The sequence below is a fragment of the Corapipo altera genome, unplaced genomic scaffold (assembly GCF_003945725.1).
Source record: "Corapipo altera isolate COAL_440 unplaced genomic scaffold, ASM394572v1 24, whole genome shotgun sequence".
Classification (NCBI taxonomy): Eukaryota; Metazoa; Chordata; class Aves; order Passeriformes; family Pipridae; genus Corapipo; species Corapipo altera.
In genome coordinates this window covers 4,263,854-4,279,655 of record NW_020884903.1, presented here as the reverse complement: position 1 = coordinate 4,279,655, position 15,802 = coordinate 4,263,854, and the positions used below count along the sequence as shown (strand labels likewise).

Below are 15,802 nucleotides of genomic sequence, written 5' to 3'. Positions count from 1 at the left end.
GAGCTTTAGTTTGGAAATTAGGAAGACTTTCTTCACAGAAAGGGTGATTAGACACTCGAATGGGCTGCCTAGGGAGTTGGTGGAGTCACATCCCTGGAGGTGTTTAAGAAAAGACTGGATGTGGCACTCAGTGCCATGGTCTAGTTGACAAGGTGGTGTTGGGTCACAGGTTGGACTCGATGATCTCAGAGGTCTTGTCCAACCCGACCAATTCTGTGATCCCGGGACAACAACCGCCCGGAGTTCCGATAACCCAGGCCCTGCCGCAGGACGACCCCGCCTCCTGTGACGTCACCCCAGGTGCATCCCGCCTCCTCCTCTCGGGGGGCGTGGGCACACCGGCCCTCGGTGGGCGGGGCGAGGGCCGCGCATGCGCCGGGCGCCGGGACACCCGGTCGCGAGCGTATGTGCGCGCCCGCCGCTCCCGTGAGGCGGGGGGCAGCGCTCGAGCGGTCGCGAGGTCGCTGGCCGGCCTCCCGCGGACAGGCTCGCGTGCCCTGCCGGCCGCCGCCATCATGTCCGCCGCCATCGAGCAGGAGTTTCAGGAGATCGACGCCACGAACGACTGGCAGGCGCGTTATCTGGTGAGCCGAGTGGGACGGTCGGCTCCAGCCGGAGAGCGGGAGGGAAGGAGGGTGGGGGCCAGAGAGGGCCGCGGGCCGGCAGCGCCCGTGCCCAGCCCGCGCCGCCGCCTCAGCAGCGGGGAGAGCGGAAGTCGTTGGGCCAGCACGGCTCTCGCCCTCAGGTGCGCGCAGCGGAGCCGCGGGCGGGCGCCGCGCATGCGCATGAAGGGTGGCCCCGGGAGAGGGGTGCGTGTGGGAGGCGGCGGCGCGCAGGCGCGGGGCGGGGCGCGTGCGCGGGCTCGGCGCCTGTCGGCGTCGGTGCCGCCGGGGCTGAACCGAGCGGGGCCCGCTCGGGACCCCCGCGGTCTGCGGTGCGTGCGGGAAGCTGTGACCCATAACGTGGGTTCGGCCGAGGCTCGGTGTCGCCCCTGGGTTTGCCCGGTTCCTCAGGCACCCGCGCTCCCTCCTCAGCGCCCGTTCTCGCTGCCTTGGCAAAGCCTGGCTGCTGCTGCGGGGGTCCTGCGCGGCTGCCTCTCAAAAGATGCAGTATTGGAATTTTCTGTGTTGAAACAGCGAGATTACGAACTTTCAACAACGGTCACTTCCATAAAATAGACTTTTGTCCGCTGGTATCACTAGGGCCGTTATTTGTGCTAGCAATATTTTACAGCACTCTCAAAAATGAGGAAAAAGAACCAAAAAACAAAGCTCTCTTTGCTGACTTCACATCGTGCTTTTTCTCTGTTAAATTAGGGATTTATTAGATTTATATGTGATTCAAATACATTATTTCAATATTTCATATATTTCAGTTTCGAATATATCTGTATTTCAAATAAGTAACATTTAGTATAAGCCTACCAGAGTTTAGGAAACATTTGGACAACGCTCTCAGGCACATGGTGTGATTCTTGGGGTTGTCCTGTGCAGGGTCAGGAGTTAGCCTTGATGATCCTTGTGGATCCCTTCCAACTCAGGGTATTCTGTGTCATGGCTGGATATTATGTGGGAAAACTGATTTTAGAAATGGTCATTAAACTTCCTTAGGTTTGTTTCTTTATAGCAAACCTGCCCTCCCCCCCATCACTGTAGTAGTGTTTCCAGCTGGTTTAATGTTTCTTTACCTAAGTGCAGGTGTGGTTCTGTGCACCCACCATGCCATGCTGGTGCTTTTAAAAACAAAATATGTTGCATCCTGTTACTGAGTAATACAAAACTTACATTTCATGGAAACTTGGGTGTGAATACCTGCCAGATCCATTCATTTCATGTGCAAGCTCCCAAAGCTTGTCAGTCGTGTAAACCAGAGAAGCTCCAGTGTGCTGTATCAAAATAAAAAACCTAACAGATCAAGAGATTTTTTATACAAATATGTGGAGCACTGGTGCTTGGCAGTTGCCTCTCCACGTTTGGGTTTATGTTCTTTCCAGGTTGGTCCTGCACTTAAAGTAAGGTCATGCACCAGATGCTAAAAAATGGGGCTTTCTTTTGTATGGTGGATTTCCCCTGAAGTCCTTTCCAGCTGTGTTCATTGTCCAGGAATAGACTGGGCCATTAAGAAAATTTGAAGATAAAGATAGTGGAAACATTGAGAAGACCAAAGAATGCTCAGTTGTAATGAGAAGTTTAAATGCCCTTTGGGACATAATGATCAAATGCAGCAACATAATCTGAAAACAAAAAGAGAATTCCAAGTAAAATACTGTTGATTCTGTATCATGCAACATCTCTGCTGAGATGGCATTGGTACAGAGATGCAAAGACAGAGTTGAATACATTGGAGGCTGTTTTCAGTTGTCTACATAAGGTAAATCTGTATATCTTAGTGAAATTGTGGAAAAGATGCACTTAGAGGCAAAAAAATTAATAAAGCTGAACATTCAGAACAAGTGAACAGTATGGTCCTTAAAATAGCATATGGATGAGTCTGTTTGAATATCTGACATATTACTGAAAGATTTATATTAATGCATAGGGAGAAGCAGGCTGTGATTCCACACTGATATTTGTGACTCTAGAGTTCTTTGTTATATTGGTTCATGTTTAACTACAGCTGTTTGGGATGAGCCATCAAACCACCAGGAATAATCGTTTGGCTCTTAACAGCAGCCATAAAATCATTAATGAGTTCAGTTACCTTTGTGGGGCTTTAAACTGCCAGTCAGTGTACAGGAGCCAGCAGGAATACTGGTGGAAGTTCCATCTGAGTCTCTTATTGCTGTGGCAGATAACATGCAAGTCAGAGGGTAAACTGTAAGCATAATAAATATCTGGTTGCTTTTTTTTCCCCCTTTGATCCTGGTGCATCAGTTGCTTAGCAAGTTGTGCTTATCTTAGTTTGGTTATGTCAGCCAGGTGTTCGAAGATCTAAATGGCAACAGCTTGGCCAAGAATGAGACACGTTTTCTGAGTGAAATTGCACTAGGTGCAATAAAAGTTGGCTTTAAAATGTTAATCATTAATAACTGTGATTGATTAATTAATAGGATGTGTAAAACATTCATCTTAATCATCTTGCTGGCTATAAGTTAACTGCACTTTTTTGTTTTTTAAAGGAAATCCGACATAAATCCAGTGACTTCCCTCACAGGGTTGCAAAATATCCAGAAAACAGAAATCGAAACAGATACAGAGATGTTAGTCCATGTAAGTATCTTTTCTGTAATAATTGCAGTAATATTTCTAGACATTTTGCTTATCCTGTTGACTTTAAATACTGAAGCTACTAAGTCATGGTCATTGTGGATTTTACATTTTGTTTATTTCTGTAGGCATGTATCCTACGATAAATGTGGGTTTTTTGGTAACACATACATGAAAGTGTGTAACAGGAGGGAGAAAAGTCTGCAGATTAAACTCATTGTGCTGAATGGTGATAAAAGGTTGCAAACCATAGGTATTAGTGTATAAGTAAATGTTTGTGAGCCGCAAAGTAATATTTTAAAGATATTTTTCTCATAGGGAAATTATTTGTTTAATATTTTGTGTTTAAATGCTACTCAGTTTCTACCGTTACTTTAAAAAAATGCTTGAGATTTAGTGATTTTTGTCTGTATGGTAAATATGGTATGGAGTGCTTTGTACTTTTACTAACTGCTGTAAAAATGGTCTTTGTGACATAATGATCTTGCATCTCATGTGAAAACACCTTTTTTTTTTTTTTTTTTTTTAGACCAGCTTCTCTGCTACAGAGATGCTGTGGGATTCTTTTCAACAGCGTTTGTGTGAACAAAAGATTAGCGATATGTAGTTATGGCTGGAGAAAGCTATCATAAATCACTTTATGAGAGGCTGGGGAAAAAAACTGTACAGCCTTAATTTTTCTACAGTAAATTGAAGCTGGAACAGATTAAATGTTTGTGTGTTCTTCAGCATGAAGCCTCTGAGTACCAAAGGGTCGTAAAAGCCCTGTTACTGGATCCAGAGTTTTTGAAGGGTTGCTGGTGCGTTGGAGCTTCTCGATCGAGTACCTGTTTGTAAGATTTGGAGAAGTGCTGAGCTCCGTGTTTCCAGCTGAAAGTTGTGGTAACAGCGTGTGTGTGGCACTTCTCAAAATTACACGGAGGGGGTCTTGGATTGAGTCGTGCTGGTCAGATAGAGTGCTGTGTGCTGCTCCTTAGGCCTCTGCCAGGATGCTCACTGGCACAGTGAATTCTCTTCAAATGGCATGATGCCGAATCTTGGTGCTGCAGGCTGGTGAAACTGAGCTTAGGAGTTCAGTGCATGACTTCCTTGCTGCGTGTGCGTGGCATTCCATTGGAAAAGTGTACAGCTCTGAAGAAGGTACCTCAGATAAGGCAAGGCTCACTAACTCCAACTGTATGCTCAGCAAAGGGAGACAGGCTTCTTGCTGGACACATGTTGGTCTATGCAGAGGTACTTCTGTGTCCCAGGTTTACTGTCCTGTTACAGCACAGCATTGGCATCTTACTGATGCCGAAGTAGATCATGTTTTTATTCACTTTCTGTTTCATACCTAAATTGGGATGGGAGTTGTAAGATGAGAAGGCAGGAAGTTGGATTTGAACTCCCAGGAGACCCAGGTTCTGTTGCTGGGTCTAATATCCTATACTACTTCTGTGTCAGAAGCTGTATCCATTTTTCCCATTCATGGATTTAATTTCTTAGGCACTAGTGCCAAGAAAATAGAAGTTTTCTTCAACGTATTTGTGCCTATTTCTTTCTTTTTAAAAATAGTGTTTCTAAAATAAATAAAAATACATTTTATTATTTAAGTAGCATCTAATAATGCCTCCAGTAATACCTTACAGATGTGACTTGCTTTCATCTCCTACAGTTATTTGGAGCTCAAAATTTTACGATTTTTGAAATTTTTTAATTTTGGCATGCCTTTTACTGTGATGGAGAGCATCAAACGCCTCTATCTTAGTCATGGCAAAGCCTGCTTCTGAAATCTGTGTTTAACCAGGAGGAAGAAATTTATATGATTCTGTTAATTCCTGGACCCTATGCAAAAGCAGATAGTTAGATAAAATCTGATATTGAGCTAGTAGTGGGGCTCAGGACAGGGTTAGAGCCATTATGTACTAGTTGACGTGAAGTATAGCACGATGAGTGGATTAAGATGGTGAAATTTATGAGGAATGTCTCAGTTTTTAGCATTTTTCAAAGAAAGAAGATTTGAATTAGTCCACTGAGATACCCTACAGAACTGGGCATTAGGAACAAGGCTGTATGAGAACAGAGCAAAACACTATGTTTGGACTAATTTCTCTTGAATTTTACGTCTGTGTTTTCAAATATGACTCATAATTGCTTCTGTAACAATGCTTAGAGTTGGAGGAGAAAGAGATTTGGCAGGGAATATATGATAAATAAGATTTCAAGACAGCAGTACCTAAATTTCAAAGCAGCTGGGATAAAGCTGTATGGTTTGGTCACTGTGGTGAACACATCTCATCTAATGCAAGGAGCTGGTGTTGCAGAAATGCAAGACAAGTCAGTCTCACACAATCTTGAGGACAATTTTGGTCCTTCACTTTGCAAATCTTACCACTTTTTAGCAGTGTTTAAATGAAAACCAGGTGTTACTAGTATTCTCTGAAAGTCAGAGGCCTTCAAAACAAGCTGTTAGACTTTCAAGATCCAGCCACTGAACCGTGTTATAAGACATTATTTGATGAAAACATTTTATTTCTCCCTGGCACTGAGAAAGTTGTTTGTTAACCATGGTAGTGGCCGAGCCAGCCTAAAATCCAAGGTGGTGTGTCTGCAAGAGGAAATGCAAGGATTTTTCTGTCTTACGGAAAATATGGCAATTACAAGTGCAGGAAAAAATGCTTTGGGTTAGTTTGCCCCGTTTCAACCATGATGCATGAGACAAGTAGACTGAAACCAATTTGTGTCTGTTACATACATTTCTAGGTAAAAATTAATTTTTGTTAGCTGGGAAAGGCTAATCATCTCTGCCCATTACAGCTGAGTTTCACATAGTTTCCAGTTTCATAAGTGTTTTTGTTACTGTCCGTTTTTGTTGGCTAAAGAGCTATAGTGTGTATAAGTTTGGTTTGGTAAAAGCCTGAAGAGTTACCGCCTAGTTAAAAATTCCAGCAGTCCAGCAGTTTGGTATTAATCTAGAACAGGGAGAGGAATGTTTTGACTATGTCATACTATTGAAACAGGAAGTTAATCCGAAATAGGTTTGGTTTGACAGCCAGTCATTTCCGGACAGATGAAACCATTTCTCAGAAAACATCGTTAAGAGAGGAAAGTAACTTGTGAGGTTGTTATTCTTTATTAATACCTTCAATGAAGCTGTCTCAGATTGACTGTAGACACCTTTCAGACATCTGCTTACTGTGTTACCAGATTTAGAGGCAAGAAGGAAATCCCCTCAGCAAAACTGGCAGGATTTTTTTTCCTTTAGCTTTTGGAGGGTAGATGGGGGTTTACGCAGTTTTATCTTCAGCCTTCCTTTGTAATATGGTGTGTGGCTCAATATCCTGGGTCATCTGAGCTTTTTTGCCTGATAGATCATGTTGCTGTTGGAGGATGTTGCAAGGTAGTGATTTCACTTGCTTTATTCTTGAGGCCATGAGTAGACTTTCTCTCAGATCTTTCATCCATAGGCTTGCAGTTGGCCAGGGAGAGAGGAACATGAAGAGTATTGTGCTTTACAGGCAGCAGCGTTGAAGCTGATTTGAATGGTTTTGCACATGGTGCTGATTAATTGTCGTTGCAGGAATGTTACCTTTCTGTACTGTTTTGAGTGTAGGTGCTGGGAACAGGGAGATTTCTGTCCAAAATAAGCCTGCTGCATTTCTTGTTGTCCATGTTAGAAGCCAACAATGATTCTGTAAAACATCTTGTTACCAGAAATATTGTAAAATAAACTCAACGTGCTGCTTTTGGAGATCCTTCTTTCTTTGGGGTTAGGGAAGACGGAAACTTTATAGCACATGCTGGTCTAAACTTTAGCACGTCTTAAGATTGCCTTTCACCATCTTTAGAAGTGTGTGGATCCTGGGCCATAGTTACGCGTGTATTTCGGTATGAATGCATTTCGGTCATGACTAGGCCATGATTGATAGGATGGCACGTGTTGTGTACAACCAGTGACAGGGTGGTGGGGAGAAGTCACTTTGCCTTTCCTTTGCCTTAGGCTACCTCTATACCTTGAGACTGTAAGTGTAGTGATAGAGTATTGTAATTTGAATAATTTAGCGGCTCGGATAGGCTGAATTTAGATTAGTGAAATGGAGGGGATTTGCTGGTAGGCGGGAAAGGGTCAGGCAGGGTCACTGGGATGGCTTTTGGCTGCATGTTTTATTTATGACTTTCTTTAATCCACTAAGTGGATCGTCCTCCTCTATTGTTAATAGCTCTATATTTGGGGGACCAGAAATGTCTTTTGGATAAAAGATAATTTTAAAATTGTACAGTAGGTTCACTTCTAGAAACACAGTTTTTTTCAAATAAAAACCTTTCATTAACCAACTGCAAGAACTGCATGATGTCAAACACCAAATGTGTTTTATCTCGGTTTTAACAGGATCTGTCATTTTCTCTTTAGCAGAGATTGATGTGTAATGTGAAGTCTTGGCCTCACTTGAAACATGGGGAGTATTGTCAGTGATATCAGTTGGACAGGGCTTCACTGGAAGTAGGTAATCAGAGTTTGCTTATCTCAGATAGGGTTGATCTGGGAGCGGGTTTTCTCAGTGCAAGAGCCAGAATGAGAATAATTTTTAAGAGTTCCACTTCCCTTTCGGGCTGCATAGCTTGTTGAAATAGGGGAATTAGCACTTCAGAAAATGATTACTGTATTTTAGCTGTTGTAGGCATGGCAACGTATAAGATAAGATTTATCTTAAAGATTTAAGATAGGTTTATCATTCATATAAATCTTAGGTACTTTGTAACTGGAAACGATTTACATACGGGAAATATGTTACAGCAAACTCACTGTCAAAAGTTGGCTTGCTTCATTTAATTCAGAAGAGCAAGCCAGGGTTTGAATGAGGTTTCTAGGTCATTGTGTCCTTTAAGAACCTTTTCCCTTGAAAGAAGGGAAATCAATATATCCTAGTGTCTGTCTTTGTCCTGTGGACTGTGTGCCAGAGTATTTGTTGGATCACCTCTGTTTTACTTGGGGAGGAAGAGGGAGGCTGTCCGTGCATAGAATTAGTTGTTAAAGGGACTTTAAAAAAACACAGACTTTCAGAATGTTTTTTGTCACGTTTACAAAGCAGAATTTATAAGAAGCAAAAAATAAAGGTGGAAGTGTGTATAAGGATTAAAGCAGGGAACCTCCTTAGAGCCTGGGCAGTTATCTCCCCCGGGCAGCAGAGCAGCAGCTGCCGCTGGGTGATTAAATTGTTAACGTGCTCGCTGACGTCACCCTTCCGAGAACACTAGTACCGGTATGTGTGATTTACTATAACAAGATCTTAAGTTTTTCCTGTTGGCAAATGACATGTAATATTTACAGCGGTCTTGGTTTCTCTCCAGTAGAAACATTTCAGATAAAGTGATACATGAAAGGAAAGAGTAATGCTTTCCTACCCCAGCAAAATAATACAAAGAGATATATTTTACTTTAAAATGCACATGTGTCTTAATTTTACTGTGTATTGGCTTTGATAATATTTTTTTTCTTCACACAGAGGTGTCATAAATTTTTTTAAAGACTCCTGAAAGTCAAGATGGTGTTGCCTTACAACTGGAATGCTAATAAAAACAGACTAACCCAGTAATTTTCTCATGCTTTTATATTAAAAAGAATTTTTCAGCCTATTTCTGTTCTCTGCATGTTTGTACGTGACTGCATGTAAAAGCTAGGACCTAAAGGAGGCACGGTAACAACCCCAAATCTGAGTCCTTGAACAACAGCAAAATAGTTGTACTTTACTGTTGACTTCTCTACTTTAATCCAGCAAGATCATCTTTGGCAGTTGCCAAGAGTAGATAGATGAGGGAGAGTATAAAAGCAGATCAAAACCTACTAAGTGTATTTTCCCAGGTTTCCAAACATATGGAAAGTATTTATATAAAATCATATGAGCAGTCTGTAGAACAAGAGTCTTAATTCAGTGACTGTTTTTTGATTGCCATCAGCTTTTTTCCTGTGCAAGGTTATATTCGTGGATTTCTGAGATAAGCCTTGTGCTGTACAGCCTGGCTATGAGTTTAGTTGTCATAGCTGTGCCAAATTTGATACTTGGAAGTTGCTCATATGAAAACTCATGATTTTGTGCATTTCCCAAGATGTCTGTCAAAAGGAAGTTAGCCTTTTGGTGCAGGGAGAGGGAAAAGTGGGCTGGCATTTTAACAGCAGTCTGTGCCCCAGCTGAGTTTTGTGGGTTGAAGTATGTTAAATTCATTTTAGTTTGCTGTTTTTTGTTTACTCTTCTGAAACAGTCTGCTGAGGCTGTTGAGCTTCAGGAGGTTTGCAGTCAGTTGGATCTCATTTTCTGGCATGTAGTTGTGTACAGATTTTAAACTAAAAGTGCTCTTTATTTAATACAGTGACCAATAAATGGCTGAAGCATTACTTACTATGAACAAGTCTCATTACCTAAATGTCTCCTAGAGGCTGATAAATCAGATACTAAAAGGTTCTAGGAACAGCCACAATGACTTTTTATTATGCAGTGTTTGAGCTTGACAGTATGATCATCTTTCTCATATTAATGTTAGAATTTTAAACTGAGTCCTTCACTTGCCTCTGCCATAAATAGGAGAATCTTCTGTCTTGCCTATGTAATTGTGAGAGACTGAAACCATGTAATTAGATTAGGCTTCATTTAATTGAAAGATTTGTTAAATATGTACGTTTTTGCATGTGTCTCTTTATTATTGTTATATTGTACAGTATTTGGCAATAACTCATTGGGAAAATCAAATTGATCAATGCTTAGTTTGAATTATTGCAAGTACATTTTGGTGAGTTTTTTTAGCTGTGTGAGGTTTTTCTTTATGATTCTACCTCAACCTATGAAACTTCACCAAAAATTTTGGAATTCTGAACACAAAGGAAACCATGCAGTGGAGTGATCTGATGTGATAGGACAGCGTTGCCTGGTGTGAGTTGTGGTGCTGTTGTATTAAGGAAATGCAGCTGTTGAGGGATGGCTGTGAGCATCTTTTGGCATGTATGAGAGGGTTGTTTTGTTTGGCTGTTTTTTAAATAAAAATGGGTATTCCAGTTTTCTGAGCATCTGGTAGTAATAGCTACCTGAAATTACTCTGATGTAATGCTGAGGGGAGAATGAGAGAGGCAGTTATCAAAGATAGATGAGAAATTATTTTCACATATACAAATAGTTTACTGCTTGAGTAGGACTGCAATATTTATTTCAAGTTGCTTGTCAGACCTAAACTTGCCTGTGAGAGAGTATTCATCCAGATGCATGCATCATTAATTCTTAATTTTATTTGAATTTTAGATGATCATAGTCGTGTAAAACTCCAGAACACCGAGAATGACTATATCAATGCCAGCCTAGTGGTCATAGAAGAAGCCCAGAGATACTATATTTTAACACAGGTGAGTAGTACCAATTACTACAGTATTACAGGGATTGAGAATCTAGGGGAGGGGATTTATACAGTTGTAATTTGTATTTGGATGGTTCCTTGTCTGTATGTATTACATATATCTCATATTAACAGACTGTGTGATGTAGCTGTGATCAGATTATTTTATATTTTAAGAAAAACTAAAGGGAATATTGAAATATAATTAATTTACTGCCTATGAAGCTTTTCAAGTATTTCTTACTCTTCAGTTCTTTAGGACATAGATTGCAACAATACTTTAACCCCTTAATTCATCTTGTACCTTCTGAACAGTAGTTTTAATTCTAACGGCAAAGTAGTATTGATGCTCAACCCAAATATGCTTTCCCTGAGTTTTTATTGTTCTGTTGTTTGGTTTTGTTTGATTGGTTTTTTTCTTCAAAAAAAAAATACACAGACATTTCAAGTCCTGTAGTGGTCTGGGCAGTGTGGTTACTTTCTTACCTGCCACTTCTATAATTCTATTAATAATTTGTTTAAACTTTCAGAGGAAGACTTATTCCTCTTTTCCACAGTGAACTATTAACTGTGTTCAAATACCGGTTTGCCTATATGTTCTCACGCCCATTTTTCTTTACAGGGTCCTCTACCTAATACCTGTTGTCATTTTTGGCTGATGGTATGGCAACAACAAACCAAAGCAGTTGTCATGCTGAACAGAATTGTTGAAAAAGAATCAGTAAGTGAGATTAGGCCTAAAGTTGTAAAGCCATATAATTTTAATACAGTTGAGCGGTGTTTGATTGTTACATTAAAAGAACTAACAAACTTTCTCACTGGTGTACAGCATAATGTGTATTGAATGTAACATTAAAGTGATGGAGCTAAGACCTAAAGTTCAGTTTGGTGAAAATAGCATCCATTTGGTGATGAATGCAGAAAGGTGAAAGTAACATTCTGAGAAAGGAGGATATGCAGATAGAAATAGTGTGGAGTAGAGGCAGCATGAGATGCTCTTGGAACAAAATGGAAGGTGGGAAAACAAGTTTGAATTAAAGTATCTTTAGATGAATTCCTCTAAATCTGATTCCTCTGAAGAGTAGTATATTTGTTATATAGGGATGTTAGCTGTAACAGTGAAGACAAACTGCTGCCCGAGAACTGGTGAACAGTTGGTATACATGCAGAATACAAAAATTTTCTGCCATGATGTAGCTTTTCTGATAATGCACATAAGAGCACTGTGGATTTTAGTTTTAAGTGCATGTCATTTGAGGTTTATGTCTTTTCTTCAGAATAGTTAGTGAAGAAGATTTGATTGGTCTTCTAAAAAGTCACCTATTTTCTTGTGCGAAAATTTTCCTACAAAAAGTTTGAGTGCAGAGCAAGAGCAATAAAAGACAATGGTTTTGCATTGCTTTGTTCGCTTATCCTTTGTTTCACTAGAACCTTCCAGTATACCACAGGCCTGGGGAGAACTGAATGTGATCGAAGAGTTCTGTAAATGTGCAGGTGTGCATGTCAGAAATGGGGGGAGGAAACGCTGAAACAGCTGAACAGAGGTCTCAGTTCCCTGTAGAGAACTAGAGGGGGGAGAGGGAGAAGGGTTAAGATGTATCTCAAAACATGTTAGCCCTGCAGTGAGAGAAAGCATAAACAGATAAAACTGGAATGCATAATAGCCACTGAAGCAGTTGTAGTGACTTGGCTGTAAACATTACGGATTACAGACTTCGAGAGTTCTCAAACTGGGAGCAGCTGCTTGAGTCTACTGTGTTGAATAATGGGGTCTCAAAATCTGCACATGCAAAGCCCAAGATACTAGGAATATTTAACCAGATTTTTTTCTTTTTTTTCCCCTTCTTTTTTTCCTTCCTTTAAAAAAAAAAATCAAATAGGTGAAGTGTGCACAATACTGGCCAACAAAAGAAGAAGAAGTTATGACATTCAGTGAAACAGGTTTCCGTGTGAGGCTGGTATCTGAAGATGTCAAATCCTATTACACAGTACATCTACTGCAATTAGAAAATATCAACGTAAGCTTTTCTCAGTCTATCCAGCTCGTATTTTTGGGCTTAAGTGTACTGTGAGAACCATTTAGCATGTTGTCACTCAAGGTTTGTTTGAGCTTCTGCAGTGGGAATTTTAATGCACTTGGCTTCTGAGGATGTTATAGATGTTGGTGTGGAATATAAGCAAGTTAGACCTCAATTTATACATTAAAAAGGTAACATCTTCAGCATTTTTATATTTATATTTTCCATATGGCAGCACCTTAGCATGCTCAATTGTGGTTGATAGTAGTGGTGATTCTAAGAGGAGCTGTAAGAATTAACCTAAAGGGAGGAACACAGGAGTTGAAAATTCTGATTTCCTTTGACTATCCGAAATCCAACTTAATAATGACTGGTTTTTAGTGGAACTTGAATTTTCCATGTAATTCAATCCAACTGTCTTAAGTTTTTTGGGGGAGGGGTGATTACTATCTGTAGATAGGTAACTTCATCTCCACTTGCTTACCTCCCCTTTTGCTCCACAGGGCCAACCATCCTTTTCTCTTAAAAAATTAAGCACTTTGACAATTTAACCAAGTTAAGCTCAAAAAAATTGTTCCTGGCCTGAACTTGGTTTGGAATTTGCTGCTTCTGTTTCAGAGCAGAAGACAGGATTGAAGAGCTTGTCTGTTTGTTCCAGCTATGTCTTGTAAGATATTCTCTCTCCCTGTAAATCTTGCCTTAAGTGCTACTATGGCAAGTTTTATTCAAAATTGTCTCGTTAATTCAAAACCTCCCTCATGAGATCAACATGATAAAACTTGGCATGTTGTTCCTTGGTTTCTTCCTTGTAAGAAGAGCTTTGTGAAATACTGTCCTGCTGACCTAAAGAATTTCTGTTTAGTAGTTTGTTCAATGACAGCAAAAGCAAAGAAAAGAGGAGTAGTGCTTGCAAGCTAGTGCCTGAGAAAGAATAACTCTCCTTTTTGGAAAGCTGAATGCAAGTTTTCCTAACTACCAAAAAGGCTTTTTTGTGGAATTATTCGGCAGATGTTGGCCCCTACTCTTAAACTTCCTATTTTCAAAGGATGCAGTTTTCATCACGTGTATGTTTGAACATAACATTAATTGGAAAATGCAGAAATGCCTTGAGGAACAGCACAACCTATACTATAGTAGACTTTTGAGTTGGAACTACTGAGCACTTAAATTTCTGGGTTTGTTTTGGACCAGCAGTCCCCGTCGGCGCTCTGCAGAGTTTCTTGTATGTCACGTAAATCAGTTTCACAAATACCTAGAAAACTTTCTGTATTGAATTTTTATTTTAATAGCCTGGCACTCTTGTAGGGCTCTACACATATGAACTCCAAAGAATAATCTTTATATAAAACACTAAAAGAAATAAAACATACTTGGTTATTCAAACAAAAAACCTGCATAGTTTCTAGACTAACACTATGAATGTTAAATGCAACCTTTTGTAAGGATTTGATAATTATACCATAAAACTTGTGGGAACAGAGTATTCACAGTAACTTGAAATGTGAGCTTAACTGTGTTTATGCAAGTTACTCTGGAGGGGCCTTTGGTGGAGGCAGAGTGTAAGACATTTAGCCACTCGATGCCTGGAATGTGACTCATGAACAAAATATACTCTGAATGCCAAGAATACTTAAATTTTAGCATTTCCTTGAAAACAGAACCAAAATTGTCTCTATAATATAACCATTCTGAGCTGAAGTATATTTGTCTTACTGCAGCAAATCTCTTTTAAGACATAAGGAAAATACATATGTATGAAGAGTAAAGTGCTTGTTTAGTGTTGTTACCAATGAAACAACCACTGAATATTTGGTTGTTTTGTTGTCGATTTTTTTTAAAGAGCAGGTGAGGTTGGGAGGGTGTTCTTTTTTAAAGATTAGAGCAAAGCATTTGGGTGTTTGATTCATTTATATCTGTTCTAGGCAAACATTTGTTTTTGCTATTGGGGCTGGCAGAGTCCAGTAAAGCTTTGGAGAGAAAATGGTGTTTATTGGTACCTTTCCAAAAGTTTTGAAAATATTTCCAATGTTCTTTGTCTTGCTGGTGATTATTGTGGAATTTCCTTATTTTTTGCCTGACCCAGTCTGCATTTTAGAATACAGGCATTTGAAGCTGCCTTCCACCGTGGTTCATTGTGTGTTCTCCCCGGTTTTGTCAGTGTCAGTCATAAACCCTTCTGCAAGTTGAGTGCTGCTTTCTGCTGTAATAGCTCAGGTTCAGAGTTCGCCTTGAGCAAAGACTTATTGTGAAGGTTCCACAAACCTGTGCCTCTGTCGGAAAATAAGGGTAGAAGGAAGAAACTGTGCTCGTGTTAAAATTTTGTAGGCATTTATGTGTGAAGCTATTGCATGTATATGATTTGAAGCAAAGTGTCCCAGCATATTGTAGAAGTGATAGTCAGGTGTTTGAGAGCCTTTTGTTAAATTTGTAAACTAACCTTCTTTTGGATAGTGTTGCTAATTTTGTGGCAATATTATGTGGAGATTCTCAAGTTAGCTGTCAGTGTCTAACAAAAACTCCATCTTGTGTTGAATATGTTTTTATATTCTTTATTGCTGCTTTTAGTTTTGTTTTTTTTTTTTTGGTCACAACTATTAAGTATTGGTCTTTGGAGAAAGAAAACTTTTTTGTTTTCTGTAATTTCAGGTGTGGCAACCCAGATACCCTGAGAAAGTTACAGTGTGACACATAATTAATGGAAAGCTTATCCCAGTAGTTCCTAAAAATTTTGCTAGAATGATTTGAGTAATTTTTTTTAAAAATTATTGGCTTTTTTTTTTGGTAGCTAGTCTTAGGAAATAAATCTTAGAAGATTGTGTTGTGGTTACCATAGAACAAACTGATTTTCAGTTACTGTGCAGAAATGTGTTCATTGTGTATAACATATAAAATTTTATATTAGTGCCTGAACCCTGAAGTCCAGGGTTTTTTAATTTAAAAGACTTGCTGACTTCCTGATAACACTTCAAATCAAATTTAGCTGTTCTTTAAATGTGAATTTTTATCTGTCAACAGTTGTGAATCTTTAGCAAGCCAAAACTCTTCTCGTTACAGTCCGAAGTCACTTCACATAAGTGATGGCTATGGTGCATGGCTCAGTGACTGGGAGTTCTTCAAGAAAGGGTGCTACAGATACCCACACAAAGGCAGTGTTTCAGCTGTACAGCTTGACTGCCAAGCACCACTTGAAAGAGCCATTCTGTTTAAGTGAGAAATGTGGGA

General features: G+C 39.9%; 1 protein-coding gene across 2 annotated transcripts in view; it reads left to right on the top strand.

Annotated features, from left to right (window-relative positions):
* Nucleotides 1-515: 515 nt before the first annotated feature.
* Nucleotides 516-15,802, top strand: part of PTPN2 (protein tyrosine phosphatase, non-receptor type 2) — a 28,682-nt gene continuing 13,395 nt past the window's right edge. For both annotated transcript variants that reach the window (XM_027650901.1, XM_027650900.1), the window contains exons 1-5: nucleotides 516-584; nucleotides 3,119-3,209; nucleotides 10,472-10,572; nucleotides 11,185-11,283; nucleotides 12,443-12,580. In XM_027650901.1, coding sequence (XP_027506702.1) covers nucleotides 516-584; nucleotides 3,119-3,209; nucleotides 10,472-10,572; nucleotides 11,185-11,283; nucleotides 12,443-12,580 — 498 coding nt within the window. The remainder of the gene's footprint in view (nucleotides 585-3,118; nucleotides 3,210-10,471; nucleotides 10,573-11,184; nucleotides 11,284-12,442; nucleotides 12,581-15,802) is intronic.